This window comes from Castor canadensis, chromosome 2, assembly GCF_047511655.1.
Source record: "Castor canadensis chromosome 2, mCasCan1.hap1v2, whole genome shotgun sequence".
Lineage (NCBI taxonomy): Eukaryota > Metazoa > Chordata > Mammalia > Rodentia > Castoridae > Castor > Castor canadensis.
The window spans coordinates 176,264,868-176,286,514 of record NC_133387.1 but is presented as its reverse complement, the minus strand read 5'-3'; the positions used below and the strand labels follow the sequence as shown (position 1 = coordinate 176,286,514).

General features: G+C 36.0%; 1 protein-coding gene and 1 pseudogene across 1 annotated transcript; both read right to left on the bottom strand.

The window, feature by feature from the left end:
* Window positions 1–4,240: 4,240 nt before the first annotated feature.
* LOC109702076 (olfactory receptor 8B8-like) lies at window positions 4,241–5,173 on the bottom strand. Its single transcript, XM_020187513.1, has one exon. The coding sequence runs from the start codon at window positions 5,171–5,173 to the stop codon at window positions 4,241–4,243; it is 933 nt and encodes a 310-aa protein (XP_020043102.1).
* Window positions 5,174–13,902: 8,729 nt separating this feature from the next.
* Window positions 13,903–19,401, bottom strand: LOC109702077 (FMR1-interacting protein NUFIP2 pseudogene; annotated as a pseudogene).
* Between the last annotated feature and the right edge of the window lie 2,246 nt (window positions 19,402–21,647).

Below are 21,647 nucleotides of genomic sequence, written 5' to 3'. Positions count from 1 at the left end.
AACTCATTGTTTTCATGTTGCACAAATTTTTAAATATATATAAATGTTCTATAATTTTTAAATGCCACAGCCCAGTATCAGTTCAACAGCTTTCAAATTATGAATTGCAATGAGTCATGAAAATATCTGAGCATCAGGATCATTGCATCCTAAGTGGGAGCAGTGATTCCCTCCCTTGCTATTTTCCACATCTAACCTAAGGAATGTAGAAACTGGCAGATAGGACAGTGTGAAGGAAACTGTACCTAACCACTACTCATGGGCACACTGTACCATGGGCATGTGTACCTGCACTGATTTTAGAAGTTGGTTAACACTATGTCTGAGGAGATTTTTAATCTGTGCAGGTGATTCTGCCAGCCTCAAACTCACAGAAAAAGATGAAGTCTCTGCTCTCAGAAGATTTTTCAATGTGTAAAGGTGCATATTTTGTATAAAAGAGACCAGCAGATGAACCACTCTCTTTATGTACGTTCTGCTAAATATTGAGATATCCCAATTCTAGAGACAAAAATCAGCTTTGCCAGACTTATGGAAAAATTCCATGTTGTTCCTCACCATGATCATTATGCCAACAAAATCAATTTTCACATAGGAGATCACTTTATTATGTGGCATTATGAAAATTTACCTGTATATCTTTCTCTGCACTTTATTTCTGTTGGTGACATACAGCATATCACGACAAGCCCTTAATTTCAGCTAAAGGGTTGTTCAAGTGTTCTGGAGTCTCTGCATGTGTTTATATAAAGGAATGAATAATTGAATCAATAAACATTTCCTCTTACTGGATAAAGCAAATTGAGACTGACCTCTCTAGAGTTAGAAACAGGAACTATCTACTAGTAGGTGCTTGTACAATAAAGTTTGGCCATATGCTATATAACTGATGTTAAGCAATCATTTCAAGCACACACAATTGAAATGCGTGTATGGGGGGGTGTATGTTTGGTATAGCATAGAATTTCACTCAAAAGTGAAATAAAAAGGTTTATTAACATGTGGGGAAGAAGCAAAACATACAGGATTGAAAGCCCCTTTTACTTCCGATTTCATCTGTCTTCTACCAGCAAGCACCTGTTCATGGTCATTGTAAAACTAATCCTGAGCAACTAAAGCAGCCTGGTTGCAGAAAGTTTCTGTTAAGCAAATTCAGGGTTTAATCAGGAAATTTTCTTTCCCATTTTTAGCTAGTGGAATCATTTTTTGTTACAACCCATAAAGCCCAATATTTCACACTAGTGTAGAAACATCATTCCCCTACAACAATGGCAAAAGAAAATATATTTTCTTCAATTTTAACACTCTGCTATGACTATGTCAATAGAATTACATTTTCTCTATACTCTCTTTATGGCAATTCACATAATACAATAAATGAAAAAAAACTATGAATACCTCTATCTATTTCATGTAAATATCCAGACAAGGTTGCCTTCCTTTTAAAAAAAATCCAAATAGACACACAGAGCTAATTTTGCTTATTAAATTAGCCACAATACCTTTTATCAATGTTCAATGTCCTTAACTTTTAGAAAGTGTATTTAAACCTTACAAGTGAGTTTTACAAAAAAGGGTGAAAGTATGAGCTTAAATTTTAAAGGAAGTTAATCTTTCTGAAAATAAAACAGGCGTAATTTGTATTTTGAGGTTAATCAATTGAACTATTGGTGATAGAGTTTAGTCCATTCTTGATAACTTCAAATTGTAATGAAATGCGTATGGAGTACACACAACCTTGTCATGTCTACAAATGGCACAACATAGTACATGTATTACTTTCTTCCTGAAATACGGATTTATTCAATAAAGAAAGCAATTTTTCAAAAGGGACACTGCAAGACAACAATTTTCAACCAAATTTGATTCTAATTTATGGAGCACTCTGAGTAAAAGTAAATAATGCTGATATTGAACTATTGAATGGAGAAGTGGACACTTCAAACCATAAACCAAATGCTTAGCTATGTTTTACATCTAAAACCAAGAAACCACTTATGCTAAATTTCACAATACATAAACATTGAATGGAACAATAGTATATGTTAATTGTATCAATCTTAGGAAATATTTCAGTTAAAAATTTTGCAGGTTGAGCACAGTGACCATGCCAGTAATCCCACCTACTCAGGGAGCAGAGATCATGAGGATCACAGTTTGATGCCAGTCTGCTGAAAGCTGGATTTAGTGGCAAAAAAATGTAATCCCGGCTGTGGGGACAGCATAGTTAGGAGGGTCAAACAAAACAATAAACAAAGTGAGACCCTATGTGAAAAATAAAGCAAAAAGGGCTGGAGGTGTGCATCAAGTTGTAGTCACTTCTCTCACAAATCCAGGCAAGACCTTAGGTTAAGACCCCAGTATGCAAAAATAAATCAGCTTACTCATTGTTTGCCTGATTTCTCAATAGGAAAACTGATCATCATACAAAAATATTTTGTCACATTTTGTTTTATTCACCAAATATACCTTTCAAATTCTCATTGCTCTCCCTATTGAAATGTGACATTTCAATACCTTATCTTCTATATGGGAACAGCACAGGAAAGCCAAGAAAGACAGGAGTACTGTAGTTGTTTCTAGGTCCTCGTATCCTCTGGTCTGAACCTCTCTTTAGTACCAAATAACAACCATACATCATAACTAGAGAAATCCTATAATCACTAAATATTTCTAGTGCCTTCCACAAACAGAGTAGACAATGGGAGCATCCATTTTCCCATTATTTTACTCTCTAAAGTCCTTAAATTGTGTTTCACATTTGACTGGTGCCCACCCAAATTTGTCCAGAGCACTTTCACTCCCCAAACACTGTGAACCTAGGACCATCACAGATTAGAAGTTTTAATTAGAGTACTCTATAGAATACAAATTCAGATGAAAATGCTATTTAAAATTTCATTTATCATTCTTCAAACAGAGATCTCTGTTTTATTCGGTAGATGTCTCATTAGTCCCTAGACTAAGAGATCTATTCTCAACCAAGTCCCTTACTTTCAACTAAAGACACTGAAAACATGCCAACTTCATTTAAAACAAATCTCAAATCCAAAGTTGGGTGTTGCAATTTATGCCTGTAATCTCAGCACTCAGGAGTTCCTTGGTACATAAGGAGACCTTATCTGAAAGAAAAAATGAAAAGGAAAGAAACAAACAACAACAATAAAATTAAGCCCTCTTTTTAAGCTGCTTTGGTTTGCATGTCTCTTAGCTCAGTAGTTCAGAGGCAGGAGTTTTGTGAGTCCCTGTAGGGACTGGTCTTTTAGCAAGATCCTGACTCAAAAAAGAAACAAAACAAAACAAAAAACACCAAAGTTCCCAAGTTGAGCCAATCATCTTTCAAATATACTGGTCCAAAAGGATCTGTATCCCAAGAAAAAGAACTGTGAAATGGTTTTCTTAAACAACAAAAATCAATGTAAAGAAAAGCAATAAATGAATTATGTATCATCTAAAAAAAAAAGCACTGTCAAATTCCAAAGGATAAATGTTACCTCATGCTTCCTGTTTATGCAATAAGACTAATAAAATGAAGTAGACAGAGAATAGACTTGAATGAGTTGTAGTCTTGAAATAAAAACATTGTCAGTTTATTCTGAACCATTTATTTAAGAATCTGACAGACTGTATTGTTTTCATCTTTTTGAGCTTCAACATCATGTTCATACAGTAAATACCTGTTAATAATCTAGAATGTGTAAAAACATATTTACAATGTAAGTATAACACAGTTGAAAAAATATTAATGCATACTATTTGTAGCTGCAATGTGAGTTGTATTTAATAGTCTACACAGAAATAGCTGTCTTATAAAACACTGGCATTTGAAAGTGAATGATTCTTGCCAAGTAAGTGCAGGCTAGAAAGACCACAGGGGAGATAGATTATCTGCCCTATGCTTCATTTCAAGTGACAAACATGAACTGTCCTGCCTGATGGCACACTGTTAGTCCAGTATGAATTTAATCACTGGCAGAAATTTTTTTAGTTTTTTCGAGATAAATTCCACAGTGAAAATAAAAAGAAATTACTTGCTTAACGTCATTATTAGACAGTTAAAATAGTTAAAGTAAATTATGCAAAATGTAAGGTAAAAAAGAAAACCTACTACTGTAAAAAGAATTGAAAATGAAGCAGGCCCCAGATTTCCTTCCCCACAGAAAATAAAAGAAGACAAAGAAAGCTAATTAAACATGCAAAATCTCCCTTTGCTACAGGAATAGAAAGATAAGGTTTCTGATCAAAACTTTCTCATGCTTATGGTTTGTTTCAGGGCAACTTTAACATCTTTGTTTCTCAAACTATAGATTAAGGGGTTCATCATAGGAACAACAATTGTGTAAAAGACAGAAGAGATTTTTCCCTCATCCATAGACCCAACTGAGGAGGGCTTGAGATACATAAATGCACCTGATCCAAAAAACAAAGAAACAGCAATTATATGGGAACTACAGGTGTTGAAGGCTTGGGACCTGCCCTCAGTGGACCTTATTTTGAACATGCTAGAAAGAATGAAACCATGTGAGGTAAAGATGATGAGAGTTGGTACAGTGATATCTTTCCCCCCTACAAGGAAAATCTCTACCTCATTAACATAGGTACTGGTGCAGGAGAGCTGGAGCAAAGGGAGGACATCACAGGAATAGTGGTTGATGGTGTTTCCATCACGGAAGGTCAGTCTCAGGACACATCCAGTGTGGATCATGGCATCAGAAAATGCAATCAAGTAGGAACCAACGATAAGGTAGGAACACACCTTAGGGGACATGGCAGTGTTATACAAAAGTGGATTGCAGATGGCTACATAGCAATCATAGGCCATTGACATTAACACATAGGACTCAGAAATGATAAAAAAACAAAAAAAGTAGAGCTGAGTCATACATCCCATATAACAGATAACATTCTTGCTTAATATGAAGTTCATCAGCATTTTGGGTGTAACCATAGAAGAATAACAGAGGTCTATGAAGGCCAAGTTAAAGAGGAAAAAGTACATGGGGGTGTGAAGGTGTGAATTCAGCACAATGATAATTATCAAGCCGGAATTTCCCAAGGAAGTGACCATATACATCGATAGAAACAGAAAGAACAGTGGTACTTGAAGGTTAGGCTGGTCTGTTAACCCCACCAGAATGAATTCAGTCACCAAAGTGTTATTTGCAGGGCCCATTCTGTAAAAGGGTCTGTGGAAATAGGAAAAAGAGGAACATTAGAGGAAAATGCAACTCTCCAACAGTATCTTCAACCATAAATGTGAAGGTTATGTGGAAGCATTTGAAGCTGATATTCCATCCTGAGAACTTGCCTCTAATTCTACCCTGACACTGAATGACATTGTTTTCCCCTTATTAATGGTTTTTTCCTTCTTAAAATTATTTTTTACTGTCTTTTTTTATTGTTGTGCTGTGTGTGAGCACATCAACAACTTAGCCTACATAGTTAAGGTCTATGCTCTCATGTTCAAACAGGACTTTTAGTGAAACTATAGAAGAAGGGACAAATGGTCAGATCAGGATTTCATTGCCCTTTTCTTAAATCATCATTTCTTCATTGCTTGAGCCCTCCCTCCACTGGTAAAGTTGAAGGCAGACACCTCAGTAACCTTATGCTGACCTTCTATGCAGACCGGATTCTGCCAGTATTGGAACCATAAACACTGTTTCTAATCCAAAACCAAGGAAGCAGAGTTTAGGAGTAAAATCATGTTCACTCCCATGTCACAGCAAAACACTCAAGAGTCCATGGAGAGAAAACTTACTAAGACACTGCAACCAGTTACATTTATTTAAGCAAGGAATAGGATATTTGTAGCCATGCCCAATGACAGGGAAAATCAGTTGATGCTCACCAGGAGTAATAAGGTTCAATCATGTAACATGTGTTCTGGAGCTCTAATGTATAATCTGTTAACACAATGTAATATTCTATTGTATATTTGGAGTGTGTTAAGTGGAGACATCTTAAAATTACCTTCTCAACATGTGCATACACATTTAACAGAAAAACAGATGAGGGTCACTATGTAGAGGTGATAGATTTTGGTATAATTTTATGATGTATTTGTTAAATAATAAGTTGTATACTTCATATATATCCTTTCTATATTGATATCTCAATAAACATGTAACATAAAAAGTAAGGCATTAATATAGATTCAAAAACTTACCCTCTTAGGAGAATCAACCTTGACAATTCTGCATCAGTGAGATTTGCCCTGTAGTCCTGGCAGGCAGAGCAAGATCTGACTCTGAAGTTTTGGTTCCTTTGATTCTAAGAAAAGGTAGCACAAACATAAGTTTTCAAATTCCCTAAAAATATTTCTGAGCTGCTAGTAATGTCTATAAAGATGAGCCTTAGTCCTCTGAAGCATAAGTGAAAAAGAAACAGCCATTTTTATTATTACATATGATACCTGATGAGCCTCCTAAACATTTTGCATCAATTTATAGATGTAGTGATCTTGGATATCTACATCGACAATTTCTCATTTTCTTCCTGAGAACAGATTCCAGGTACCAAAATGAAATAAGGAGATTGTGTTCACATATTAGACTACTTAGTATTCTTAGTTCCTTTGGGACTCCTGTGTTCCTTTCTCTTTAGGGATTGTACAACCTCCATGTTTGAGTCAATATTAGAGTCCAATCTCCACATCACCTTGATCTCTTGAGGGAAATCTACTGTTTGTTTTTTTATCTCTTTATCCTCATATCTTTAATGGTAATATTCTATAGATTTCACTTCCAGGCTTCCATAGTTCTTCATCTAAAGTATTTCAAGAAATGCAATAATTCTAGATATTTACTCTCCTGAGATATCTTCAAAATTGTCACTAATTATTATGTCTCTATTAAAGGTTTTAAAACACTTATTGGAAATTTTTCCTGCATTTCTTGTTGAGTTCTTAACTGTAAACTTCTTAACTTAATGAGATCAAAAATTTCTAAACTCCTCAGAAAAGAATGGGATCTGTAGCATTACATTGTCTGTGTCTGAATAATCTCCCAATACTTCTTAATTACAATACCTGGACAAGTTATATGACATCTCTGTAACTCAGGTATAGCTTTATAAAATTGGGGTGGCAACAACTGCATATGTTTCATTGGTTTGTTGTGGTGATTAAATGGAAAAATATAAGAAAATGGTTAAAAATAATGTTCCAAATATGGGAAACAGTCGAATGTCAGGTGTGAAAATAGGGCTATGTTCATATTCATTCATTATAAATTGAAAATATCCTAATTCAAAGTGCTTTCATTACACTTACCAAACATCATAGCTTGGCAGAGCCTACCTGAAATGTGCTCAGAATACTGATATTAGCTTATACTTGAGTATGAGAAGAATATCAGAGCACTTTTCACTAGCCAGGGAAATGATAAAAATCCAAATTCAAAGCAGATTTTCTGTTAAGCATGTGCTACTTTTACATTAGTGTAAAGTAAAACATCTTAAATACATATACTAAAAATTGGGGATAATTGATACTCATGTTCTCATTGTTTTCCATGTATACTCCCTCATAACACTCATTAGGAATGTTTTTTCTCTTTTTAATGGCTTTGTTACTCCATAAACTAGAAATTATATAGCTTATATTGCTTGTATAAATGATATATAAGTTAATAATATACATTGTTCTGCTTTAATTCCTGATTGTTCCTGTTGGTAAGTACAGTACAAAACACATAGCAGACATTCATTAAATACTGGAAATCACATTATTCTCAAGCTGAAAACATTCAGAATTGCTCATACTTTCTCACATCATAAACAATAGAGAGTATAATACAATGACTTCCCTACATCTCTCCATTTCCCAAAGAAGTTGGGAAAAAATTCTTAAAATTTTTTTCTGAACTTGTTACTGAATTGTAGGTCCTATCTGTTATTCCCTCATTTCCCTGTATTCATTCTTATTTTCCACTTAAGTAAGCTCTGAGCATTGAGCTCAATTCCTCCAGAGCTTGAACACCTTCAGAAAGATTCATACTGGCAAGAAGACAGACTATAAGTTTCAAACATTACTGACCCATAGAACATTGAACTGGCAACTATTCACAGACAGCAATATCCCAAAACTTGGAAATAGGCCTTATTTTTTTTCCTTTTTCTTTTATTATTCATATGTGCATACAAGGCTTGGTTCATTTCTCCCCCCTGCCCCCACCCCCTCCCTTACCACCCACTCCGCCCCCTCCCTCTCCCCCCCAACCCCTCAATACCCAGCAGAAACTATTTTGCCCTTATTTCTAATTTTGTTGTAGAGAGATTATAAGCAATAACAGGAAGGGACAATTTTGTTGTAGAGAGATTATAAGCAATAACAGGAAGGGACAAGGGTTTTTGCTGGTTGAGATAAGGATAGCTATACAGGGCATTGACTGCACACATTGATTTCCTGTGCATGGGTGTTACCTTCTAGGTTAATTCTTTTTGATCTAACCTTCTTTGACAGATCTAAAATCTTCATCGACAGAGAAATGGTCTCACTTTGAATGTATTGCTCTTCCCCTGTCCCATGTTAGCATAGTCTACACAGAGAGAATCTTAGGGTACACGCTTTCTACAGTGGTAAAGAGGAGCTCTTAGCAGACACCTGTCTTCTGTAACATTTCAAGAAGTTTCAAAACAAACTTCTTCAATCTCACTCCAAGGGAAAGTAAGGGTAAACATGTGCCTAGACCATCTGGGGCAAGGTAAGAACAAAGCAAGAAATGGAGACCACACTAACCAATCCTAGATCTTGGTGGTAGTTCTCCATGCGCTGTGCCTAATTATTGTTTTAAAATAGTGCAGTCCAGTTGGCAAAGGAACACTGATCACTTCAAGAAGCAATGGAAACTTCTACTTAGCTTGAATCACTAAACAGTCAGCTTCAGACTCTATACAAGGTCACACACTAGGTGAAAGGCAACCTTTGCACATTTTAACAAACATCAGGACATAGTTCTGCCACAGCCTGGAATTTAAACAGTGCTGATATCAGCCAGAAAGTACACACAAAAGCCTTGTCTAGGCAGGGAAGCAAACACAGTTCTACTGAGCATACCACTTGGTCCTGTTCCAGCTGGCCAATGTCTCCATTTATCCTCAAGTGTCCTCTTGAAACTCTTTTCAACAACAAAACTAATAGTACTACCATTGGCCAGCAAATACGTACTGTGGCTTGAACCAATCAAATGCAATCAAAGCACCCATCCAGCATCTCTGCCTCACTGCACAGGAATCTCAGCCAATGTTCTCATCAGATATGGAGCACCAGCCATGTGATCTGTGTGAACTCAGAAGAAAGGTAACATATCAGTTATCTAGCAAACATAAATACAGGCTATAACTGCCATGGCTGTACCACCCAGTCCATCCAGAGTCAAAGGCTGAACTAAATGGTGAAGATCTACCTTTGTAAACATATATAGTTATATTTATATATATTTATGTATAAATATATTAATATACAACAACTATTTATAATTTTCAAATATAGCATATACATATTAGCATTAATTAATATATTATTTAAGTATTATATAGATATGAGTATTCATATATGATAAATACATACAACCATATGTATTCATAGAAATGTAAACCAGAAGAGGAGACTATATATTTAATTATTTTAAGGCAAAAAACTCCAATGTAAGCACACAACAATTACAAAGACTCAGGAAATCATGTCACCTCCAAAAATAATTAATAAACTCAAGTGATAAACCTAAAGAAATGGAACTCTATGAAACACCATGCAAAGATGGATGATCTTCTTAGTGAATTACCAGGATCGCAGAGGTCCTTGACCCGAAAGGGCTCAGGGCAGGAATGAACAAGACAGGACACACAGAGGGACTCACTCATTGAAGAAGGGAATGACAAAACACATATGGAGAGGGTCAACAGGTTGATGACCAACTGGCAAAGCTTTATTTTTCTCAGCAAGCTTTGTACAAAAGAGGAAGAGACTTAAACATCAAAATACTCTGACTTAGTTACAACCTTTCTGTTTTTGCCATCCTGTATTCTTACTGCCAGTGTCTTTGACTAAGTTAAACTTCTTTTCAGTCAAGGGAAACCATTTAGCGTTCCATCCCAGTGTGACAGAGACATGGTGCACCTGTAGATTCTGACCTTTTTGGAATGCTGCTAAGCCACAGCGATCTTGTCAGACTGTGACTTTTGGTTCCCAACAGTGAATTTCAATAAATTATAAGAATAAATGCTTAAGACGTAAATAAAATTTGTGAAACCATACATGCACAAAGTAAGAATTTAGACAATGAATAAATAAGAGAATAAAAACAACTAGTAAGAGAAGCCAAGATGGCAGATTAGTTTCAAGGCACCCTTTCCAGCTTCTCAACAGCTCAGATTCAAATCAGCCAGGAAAAACATTCTTAGTGAGGTTGCTGATTGAATTATTCAGAGAAGTTTAACATTGAACAAACGAAGACTTGGAAAAAACCACTCTAGTTATTGGAATAGAGGGCAAAACCAGCACATTAGCAGTAAGCCCAAGTTGTCAAGTGTCATGATAAAGAGGAGGAGCAACAGTGGAGACCTAGTAAGGAAAAATTGACACAGACACAAGACACAGAACAGAAATGCATCTGTACTTAGCTGATCAGGGAACTAAACCACATGCTCACACTTGAGAAGTATTCTGTGTTTCAAGGTAAAAGCCTGGTGCTATACTTGGGAACCACCTTAAGAAAGTTGCACCCAAGTTTTGTCTCTTTGAAAACAAGACCCTACATCCTACTTTCAATTAGAACTCACAGCAATTATTGCCATAGTGTCCCAGACAGCATCTACCTTGTGACTAAGTGTGGCCCCAACAGAACGTAACAAATGAAAGTTCATTGAAAAATATATGTAGTGGAATTTGAGTCACACACAGGAAAAGCAATGAAACTCACTTTCCCTTTTATAACTGGCAGCTCTGTTAGTCAGCTAAAAAGGGTTGAAAAACTGGGCAGCTAGACAGGGTTGCCTTCAGGAACGGCACCTCAGAAAAACTACAGTGGCTGGTGGAAAGCATAGGACTTTCCACCTAATACTGTTAGTTGTTTCACCCTTTGTGTGGCCTTAGTGTGGAGTCTGAGATCCAGGCCCATAATGGTGCTTGATACTAGCCATGCCCTAGGATTATGTAGAGTTTATCTGTCTGAAGTAAACTCCAGTGGAGGGAACTTTGGTTCCATACTACTTGTACTAAGAAGCAGGGACTGAAAGCTATTCTCACCACATCTGGCCCCAAAGTATTTCCACTGGCTTACTGCTGAGCATCATAAAAATCAGAGGAAGAGGTGAAACTCTCTCACCCTTTGCTTTCTCCAAGGGGTGCATAGCCCAGGAAGACACAGAAACAAGTGGAGATTAGAAAAGGTAGTGCATATATGCTCTTGATTATATGACCAAAACAGCCTAGAAAATGCCTTTCTTTTATATTTTTACTATTATTGCTAAGATATTTTATGATATTTGCTGATTGGAGATTGATATGTGTGTGCAAATATACATATGTGTGTAGGAGTGTGTTGAGAGCGAGAAAGTAATATACATAAACAAAGAAATAAAAACATCTAGATAGATGATGGATAGAGAAAGAGATAATCTTTCTCTTACTTTTTGTTGCAATTATGGCCCTCATGCTCCAATTTTTTCCTGCTTTACCCCTTTTCACTGTTTAAATATTGAAACATTTCTTCTGTTTTTTATTACACACATCTTTTTCACTCTAGTCCCAAACTTGATTATTTTTGATGTCAAAGGAAGAACTCAGGTATAGAATCTCAAACTATTCAAGTCAAAACATGTCAGAAGACCAAAAAAACTCGATAAAAATTGGTAAAAGAACAACACATCAAGTTACATAAGGTTTGAAAATGATAGTTATTGTACCTAATTTTATAATACAAATACTACTGCATATAAAGAGACAGAAAGCCTCCACCACAATAACAGTGGGTGAATTACAAACCACACTTTCACCCATGGGTAGGTCATCTAGAAAATAAGTCAACCAAGAAACTTGAGGGCTAAACTACAATATAGGACAAATGGACTTAACAGACATTTAAACAATATTCCATCCAACAATTATGGAATACACATTCTTTTCAGCATCTCATTGAGCTTTCTCCAAAATAAGCCACATTTCAAGCTAAAAAGAAAATCTCAACCAATACAAAAGAATAGAAAAAATTTCTGGTGTCTTGTCAGATAATACTGGAATAAAAATAGAACTCAACAGCAAAAGAAACTGCAGACATTATACAAACAAATTGAAGTCCAACAACATAGTTTTGAATGATCAGTGGGTCACTAAAAAAGTCATGATGGAAATCAAGAAATTTCTAAAATCAAGTGACAATGAAAACACAAATTATCAGAATTGGTTAGATACAGTAAAGGCAGTTTTAATATAGAAGTTTGTAGTTAGGAGTTTTTTGATTAAAATAGAGTTCTCAAATAAAACACCTAAAGATGCATCTCGGAGTCTTAGGAAAAGAAGAACAAGCAAAACAAAGCCCAGGAGTAGTAAAGAAAAGAAATCAGAGCTGCAGCGATTGAAATTGAAGCCAAAAGAATAATACAAAGAACAATGAAATAAAGGATTGATTCTCTGAAAGTTTTAATGAGATTGACAAAATCTTATCAAAACTACCAAAAGAAGCAGAGAGGAAACGTCAACCTATAGAACTAGAGAGAAAAGGGGGCATATTATAACAGGTACTACTGAAGAAAAAAATGAAAATCTGTAGGGATTATTTAGAAAACTTCTGTTCCAATAAATTAGAAAATGTAGAGGAAATCGATAAATTTCTAGGAACGTATTGGCTATCAAAATAGAGCCAACATGATTAAAAATATAAACAAATTAGTAATAAATAATGAGATTGTCACAGTAAGAAAAAGTCTCCAAACAAATTAAATTCCAGGACAGGATGTATTCATTCTTGTACCTTGACAGATCTTTAAAGAAGAAGTAACGTTCCTCAAACTAGTCCTCAAAATAAAAAAAAGAACCTTTCTTTTTTTTTTTTTTCATTTTTCTTTTATTATTCATATGTGCATACAAGGCTTGGTTCATTTCTCCCCCCTGCCCCCACCCCCTCCCTTACCACCCACTCCACCCCCTCCCGCTCCCCCCCCTCAATACCCAGCAGAAACTATTTTGCCCTTATCTCTAATTTTGTTGTAGAGAGAGTATAAGCAATAATAGGAAGGAACAAGGGGTTTTGCTGGTTGAGATAAGGATAGCTATACAGGGCATTGACTCACATTGATTTCCTGTGCGTGGGTGTTACCTTCTAGGTTAATTCTTTTTGATCTAACCTTTTCTCTAGTTCCTGGTCCCCTTTTCCTACTGGCCTCAGTTGCTTTAAGGTATCTGCTTTAGTTTCTCTGCATTTCATTCAATGAAGGTAGAATTGCCCTGATAACAAAACTGAATAAGAACACAACCAAAAAAGAAAACCACAGATCAAAATCCTTAAAGAACATGCACATAGGCATCCTCACTGAAATATTTTCTGACTTATTTCAACAACACATTAGCAAATCAACAAATGTAATAATCAAAATCACTGTGGAAGTTCCTAAAAAACTGAAAATAGATCTTCCATAAGAGGTAGTCATAACACGTTTGGTATATAATCTGAAGAGTCAAAGTCCTTTATTACAGATATACCTGCCCACACATGTTTATTATGACACTACTCAAAGAATCATACTTAGAATCAATCTAGATGTCCAGAAACAGATGAATAAACAAAGAAAAACTGATATAAATATACAGTGGAGTTTTACTAAGCCATAAAGAAGAATGATATTATGTCATTTGCTGGAAAATTGATGGCACTGGAGATCATCATGTCAAGTGCAATAAGCCAATCACACAAAGACAGGCATTGCAGTTTTTCTCCCATCTATAGAAGCTAGGTGTAAAAACAGAAAACAACATTGTGAAAGTAAAAAGGGGGAATACTGTGAGGTAGAATAGGAGGGGAAAAAAAAAGAAGAAGAGGGGGCTAAGAAACAGTAGTTAAGAATACGAACATGATCGAAGTACATTATATGCATAAATGGGTGTATCACAATGAAATCACTCACTTTGTACAATTAATACACACAACTCCAACAAAAAGATGTATGAATGGATCAACATAGACAAACCAATAAATGTAATACAGCACATAAAACAGAATCAATGACAAAAGTCACACAATCATCTTGATGCAAAAAAGAACAAAAAAATTGAAAATATTTACCAACCCTTCATGGTAAAATCCCACAATAAACTAGGAATGGTAGGTTCACAACACAACATAGTAAAAGCTAGATATGACAAACCCATATCCAAGATCATAATGAATAGGCAAACAGTGAAAGCATTTCCACTAAAATCAGGAAGGAGATTGTTCATAGTCAATATAGAATTGGAATTTTTAGCTAGAACAACACAGAAAGAGAACGAAATAAAATGGAAACCAGACATGGGGGTTCACACAGGTAACACAAGATACTCAGGAGGTTGACATGAGAAGGATTCTGATTTCCAGACCAGGTCAAGCAAATGTTAGTGGGACCCAGTCTCAACCAGAGAGCCAGGCCGAGAAGAATGCACCTGTGATTCCAGCTATATGGGAGTCTGTGGACAGGAGAATCCTGGTCTAAGCCAGCCAGGGCACGAACAGGAGACCCTGCCAGAAAAATAATTAAATCAAAAAATAACTAGAGAAAAGGTGAGATCAAAAAGAATTAACCTAGAAGGTAACACACACGCACAGGAAATTAATGTCAGTCAACTCCCTGTACAGCTATCCTTATCTCAACCGGCAAAAACCCTTGTTCCTTCCTATTATGGCTTATACTCTCTCTACAACAAAATTAGAAATAAGGCCAAAATAGATTCTGCTGGGTATTGAGGGGGTGGGGGGGAGAGGGAGGGGGTGGAGTGGGTGGTAAGGGAGGGGGTGGGGGCAGGGGGGAGAAATGACCGAAGCCTTGTATGCACATATGAATAATAAAAAAAATTAACTAAGGCTATGGCCAAGACTGAAGTGATAAAGCACCTGCCTCTCAGGCACGAGGCCAAGTTCAAGCTGCCATATTGACAAAGAGAAAAAAGAAAAGGAAAAAGTAAAAGGTAAAAAAAATAAAAGTGAAGCAAATGGGGAAGGAAGAAGTCAAATTATAGCCACTTGATGATGACATGAACCTGTATTTAGAAGGTTGTAAAGACTACACCAGAAAAATTTTAAATCTGATAAACAAATACAGAATAGAAGCAGGAAAGAAACCCAACATACAAAAAATCAGTAGTTCTTTTATACTCCAATAATTAATCCAATAAGAAAGTAGTTGATAAAACAATCACAATAACAATAACTTCAAGAATGAAATACAGAGCATTTAACGCTAATCAAGGAGTCATAAACCCTTTAAAATAAAAACTACAAAGAAATAGATGAAATAAGAAACAAGAAAAATGAAACTCTTCATATGTTCATTGATTGGCAGCATTAATATTGTGAAAAATGACCATATTACTGAAAGCAATATACAGATTCTATATAAACCTCACCAAAAATTCCAATGAGGTTTGTCAGAGAAATAGCAAAATCAACACTAAAATTCATATATAAGGACAAGAGACCCTAAATAGCCAACACAATCTTGTGCAAAAGAGCAATGATAGAAGGTAAAACAATGCTTATTTCAAACTATCCTACAGAGCCATATTAAAAAAAATATCTGAGTTTGCTCATGAAACTAAAAACTTATGCTTATGGGCTAGGACTATTGTGATTCTCTATAAAGTTGAATCACACAGGACTATTGTGATTCTCTATAAAGTTGTCACAAACATATTAGACAAAAGGAAGTCAGGTTAGTACATGGTGCTGGATAAACTGGATGTTTATGTGTAGAAGACAAAAACTAGATCCCTGTATCTCACTCCGTACAAAAATCAATTAAAAATGAATCAAAGACCTTAAGGAAATACCTGAATTTTTAAAATTGCTACAGGAAAACATGAGAGGAAACACCTCAAGATAAATCAACAAATTGGATAAATGATAAAAGGATGAATTTCTGGGCACGTGTAATTTACTAAGACTGAATCATGCAGAATTAGGAAAACCTAAATAGACCAATAATCAGTAAGGTGATTGAAACACTGATAAAATGACTTTTAAAACAAAAATTTCAGGATGTGATATCTTCACCACTAAATTCTCCCAAATATATAAAGTAATAATGCTGATTTTTACAAACTTTTCCAAAAAAAATCAAAGAGAACGGAATACTGCCTAATTCATCTTATAAAGCCAGTATTACTAATATCAAAACCAGACAAGGATGTTACAAATGATAAAAGGTCAGGTCAACATCCTTCAGCTTAATAAAATAAACATTCTCAAAAAATACAATGAAACTAAATGTATAAAATGAAACAAGGTATAAAATAGACAGTTTACCATGACCAAGTGAATTTTATACATAGAATGCAAAACATGATCCAATGTAAGCATATTAATAAAAGTGAAACAAAAAAAGAATGAATGACTAAATTTATATAATTATCTCATTAGATGAAGAAAATTATTTCACAAAATTCAATGTCCTTTTATGACAAATAATTTTCAAAGAATTAGGTGTGGGGGACCAGTAACTAAACAGACTGAGAAGAAAGTTTGATGTGAGTAAAGCTGTGACAAATGTCATTTGTGCTGAGAAGGCAAGGCCCCGGAGGTAAGCAAGGTTCAGCAGGGCTGCCTTACAAGAAAAACAGGACATGCTGACCCAACAGGATAGTCTGTAGTAAATAACAACATACCACAGCTGTGCTGTTCCTGCCACCTACACGACTGGACCCATGAGAATTCGACCTGCATTTCACCCCAAATTCCCATACATGCTGTATAAATAAATAAATAAGCTTGGGGGTGGGAGATGTTGCCAGCATGTCCCATCAGGAGTATCAGACCCATCCAATCCCACCTTTCTATATGTCTGTCTGTGTTTTTTTTCTCAATCCCCAGTCACTCCCAGTCAGGTCAAGGGACCTGCTCATGCAGGTTGTGAGAAATAATTATAAAAGGAATGTACCTGAACACAATAAAGACCATACAGGATAAGCCCACAGCTAATATCATATTCAGTATTAAACGTTGAAAGCCTTTGCTCTAAGATCCCAAACAGGACAGAGATGCCCACTCTTGGCACTTCTGTTCAACCGACACTAGGAGGTTCCAGTTAAAGCAATTGGGAAGAGGAGATAAAACCACAGAAATGGGAAATGAAGAAATGAAATTATTGCAGCTGTTTATGGATAATGCGATCTTTTTTATTAGTATATATTAGGTGAACAAAGATGTTTCATTGTGATACTTCCACAGATGCGTACAATGTACCAGTTTTTTGTTTTTTGTTTTTTAGAAAACGAATTACCTTTAGTGTGATATATAGTAGCAACCCTCAGGTCAAAAGAACCACAGCTGTCATTTATTTCTAAGCCTCTCTCTTATTTCTGTTCTTTGGCAGAGCCTAACAAAGTGTTCATAGGAGAGGCCAAGAATTTTGATTTTCTATCTCATAGTCCTTTGAGAAAAACACTATAGCACCATTACTACTGGTGTCTGCATTTCGCAGGTCACCTATATGACTGGGTTCCAAGGATATGGTTCCACTTTCAGAACTTGAGGACTAGTCCATGTCTCCGCTCATAAGCCTTGGAAACATAGAATGTTCAGTTGCTGAGGGGATTATTTCAGTACCCTGTGAAACCAAAGTAGCAGGATAGTCTTGAAATGTCACCTCCATCACTTTATAATCTGATGACTTTCTCACAATAGTCTCAGGGCCAGCTCTGGGCTCATTTATAAGTGAAAAACCCCACTGATTCTGGAAGATATCACCCAGGTTTCGCTGATCTGTCTGAGAGGGCAGATCTACTTGTGCTGTGCTCGATAACACAGTTTGCATATTTGAAGGGTAGATAAAAAGGCTAGACTGAATTTGTTCAACAGCTGCTGAAGTTAGACTCATGTCCTGGACAACTGAATCAGCTCCAGAAGAGAAGGGTGTTACAGTATTATCAGCAATAGTTAACAGTGGCTGACCCGCTGGAGGATACACACTTGCATTAGTCTCTGGTAAAACAGGCCCATTAGAAAAGTTGGCAGAAGTAAGATTTCAGCACTGACATAGGGACCTGGGATAACCGGCTTGAAGATTGGGTTTGAGTTTCCCCAGTAGATGATGAAGAGGATGAAGATGAAGATAGTGACTCAGAATAGTTCTCTACAGTATTGTTGAGGTTTTCCTTAAATTTGCTTCCATACCTTATTTTAGGAACTATTTTAGAACCGCTCTTGACCACTGGAAAACCTGGGGGTGGTTTAAATAAGATCCATGAGTCCTCTTTGGAGGCAGCAGCTGAAGCATGCTTTCCTTTGGGCTGATCATAAAACTTTTTGCTGCTCACAGCACATTTATTATCTGAGCTTTTGTGAAGCATATTGCCCACAGCAGGTTTTCCTCAACTCGTTCTGCCAGGCCCAGTTTCACACTTCCAAACAGGCTTGGAGCATTCTACTCGATTTCCCTTTTGTTCACTATAGTCAGGCTTGAAAGCTTCAAGTCCCCATGGGACACTAGTCTCTTGCTTCATTTCTTTGTCCTGCACTAAATAAAGGTTTTCACAACCCTTGGCACCATTGCACCTAGCTTTCCTTTCTTTAGAAGTGGTATAGTTATTCTCAGATCCACTACCATCATTATCTGCTCTTTGCCCATATAACCATCAGTAATATAGCCTGAATTATTTGTTACAACACCATATGGAATTGCTGCAGTCAGCTACAAATTGATTCTCTCCAGACTTATTTTCATAAGACTTCCCATTCCTTTTGTCCATATTGTTTTTCTGAAAGAAATTCTTAGTTTTAATTCCTGCTCCTCCAAAGTGTCAGCCTTTACAGTCTGCTTTAGGCTTATATCTACAACTTCTTGGTTGCCATTGAGGACCCTGGAAATAGGATGAGTAACTTCATCAGAACCGAGGCTTTTTAAAGATATTTCCTTTTCTCCAGCATTACCACATATTTCACCAAAGTCTGTTTTCTTTTTTGGCATTTCCTGTTGCTGCTGGAAGGTGTTTCTGCTCCTGTTTCAATGGCTTTGGCTGGGCCTTGAGGCTGCCCTCAGCAACATGCTGGAGGTATTGGTGAGGCTGCTGGTGATGGTGGAGGTTGTGACTACAGTTGTAGAAATAATAACGGTGGTGGTGATGTGACTGCTGCTGTTGCTGCTTTTGGGGGTGTGGTGTGGATGGTGGTGGCTGTGATGGTGCTGAAGGTGTGGCTGGCAGGGCTTCTCCTCCATTGAAAGCGGTTGGGATCCCAGGCTGAGGCTACAGGTCATGGCACCCCATCAGGATCTGAGGGTATAATGCACCTTGATCAAATTCACCCCCTCTCTTACTCCCTGTTGCCACACTACCCTCTTCATAAAACAATTTCAGCAGATTTTATAGTTCTGTTTTCATGCATGGGCATTAAGTATTTTTACAATATTCACTCCCTCTTTACTTTTCCTTTTCGACCTTACTTCTCTCTTTGATACCCATCCCCAAACAGCACCTGCTTTACATTCCTGCTATTCATTTCTAAAGACTAGGTTCCACATATGAAAGAAAGCATGAGATACTTGTCATTTTGGTCTGGTTTATGTCACTTACCATGATGATCACTAGATCCATGCATTTTCTTGCTAGTGACATAATATCATTTGTCTTTATGGTTATATAATGCTCCAATGTGCATACATATATATTATTTATCCATTCATCAGATGATGGGTACCTAGGCTGCTTCCATATTTTAGCTATTATGAATATTGCTGCTATAAATATGGGTGTACAGGTACATCTATTACATCTTGATTTATATTCCTATAGAGATATGCCCATGAGTGGTATACCAGGATCATATGGCCTCTATCTTTATTTTATTAAGGTGCCACCATACTTATTTCTGTAGTGACTGAACTAATTTACAGTCCATCAACAGTGTATGTGTAAGAGTTACCCCTTTCCCCGCAACTTTGCCAGAATTTCTGTTGCTTGTTTTCTTGATGATAACCATTCTGACTGAGGTAAGATTGAGTGTCAATGATGATTTAATTTGCTTTTCCTTTATGGATTAGAATGTGGAACATTTCCTCATGTGTTTATTAGAAATTTGTACTTCTTCTTTAGAAAATTCTTCCATTCGTTTGACTACTGATTAAGTGGATTATTTATTATTCTGGTGTTTAGTTTTGTTGCTGCTTATATAGTCTGGATATTTAACTTCTATCCAATGAATAACTGGCAAAGACTTTCTACTATTCTGTGGGTTGTCTCTTGATTCTGTTAATTGTTTGCTATGCAGAAGCTTTGTAACTTGATGTAATCCCAGTTCTCAATTCATGCTCATATTTTCTGCACAATTGGGATTCTATTCAGAAAGAATACTACATATGTCTATATATTAAAGGGTTTTCCCTATTTTTTCTAGCAATTTCAGTGTTTCTATTCTTACATTAAGTACTTAAATCTATTCAGAATTTGTGTTTTTAACAGTTGAGAGACAGGGGTCTAGTTTCAGTTTTCCATATGTAGAATTCAATTTTCCCAACATCATTTGTTGAACAGATAAGGACATGTAAAATACATTTAGGATGGAATGCTATTCAATATTACAGAGGAAAAAATCCTGTCATTTGCAGCAACATGCATTGAATTGAAAAACATTATACAAATTGAAATATGCCAGGCCCACACAATACTGCTTCTTATTCATGTGAGTAATCTAAAGCAATAGCTCTCATATGACAGGACAGTTTCATTTTCCAGAGGCCTAGGAATAGGGAGAATGAAAGGGAGGTGGAACTGGACATCATTATGCCATGCAAAATTAGCCAGCCTCAGAAAGATAAATATCACACAATTCTCTCCACACCTGAAAAATTAATTGAAATGAATTTCAAAGGGGGATTCCTAGGCAGGGAGAGCTAGTGGGAAGAGGGAGTTTGAAAGAAGAGGGTGATGAGGTATAAATATGATCAAAGCACGTTATATTGATTTATGAAAATAATGATATCCACTGAAAATGTAAAAAAAATAAAAAAGAGGATAAAAGGGATAAGAAAGCATAGAGGTGGTAAATTTGGCCAAAGCCCAATATATACATATATGAAAATATCATAATGAAACCCCTTTGTTCAATTAATAATACAGAATCATAGAGAGAGGAAGAATATATTTTGAGACCTACTGCTTAATGTAGTGACTATGATTAATAATAATATATGGTATTTTACAAAACAGCTGAGAATAAATTTCAAATATTCTCATTACAAAAAATATTGGTGGTGATACATGTTTTAGCTTTATTTAATTATTCTGCATCTTATTCAGAATATCATTTTGCACCCCATGAATATACACATCTGTAATTTGTGAATTTATAGTTAAAAATTTTAAATATTAAACAATTCAGAATTTTTAATGTTTTTTCATTATATACTAAACAACTGTCATAAAGTTATAAAAGCATGAGTCTCAAAATTGTGATTCAACCTTGGTT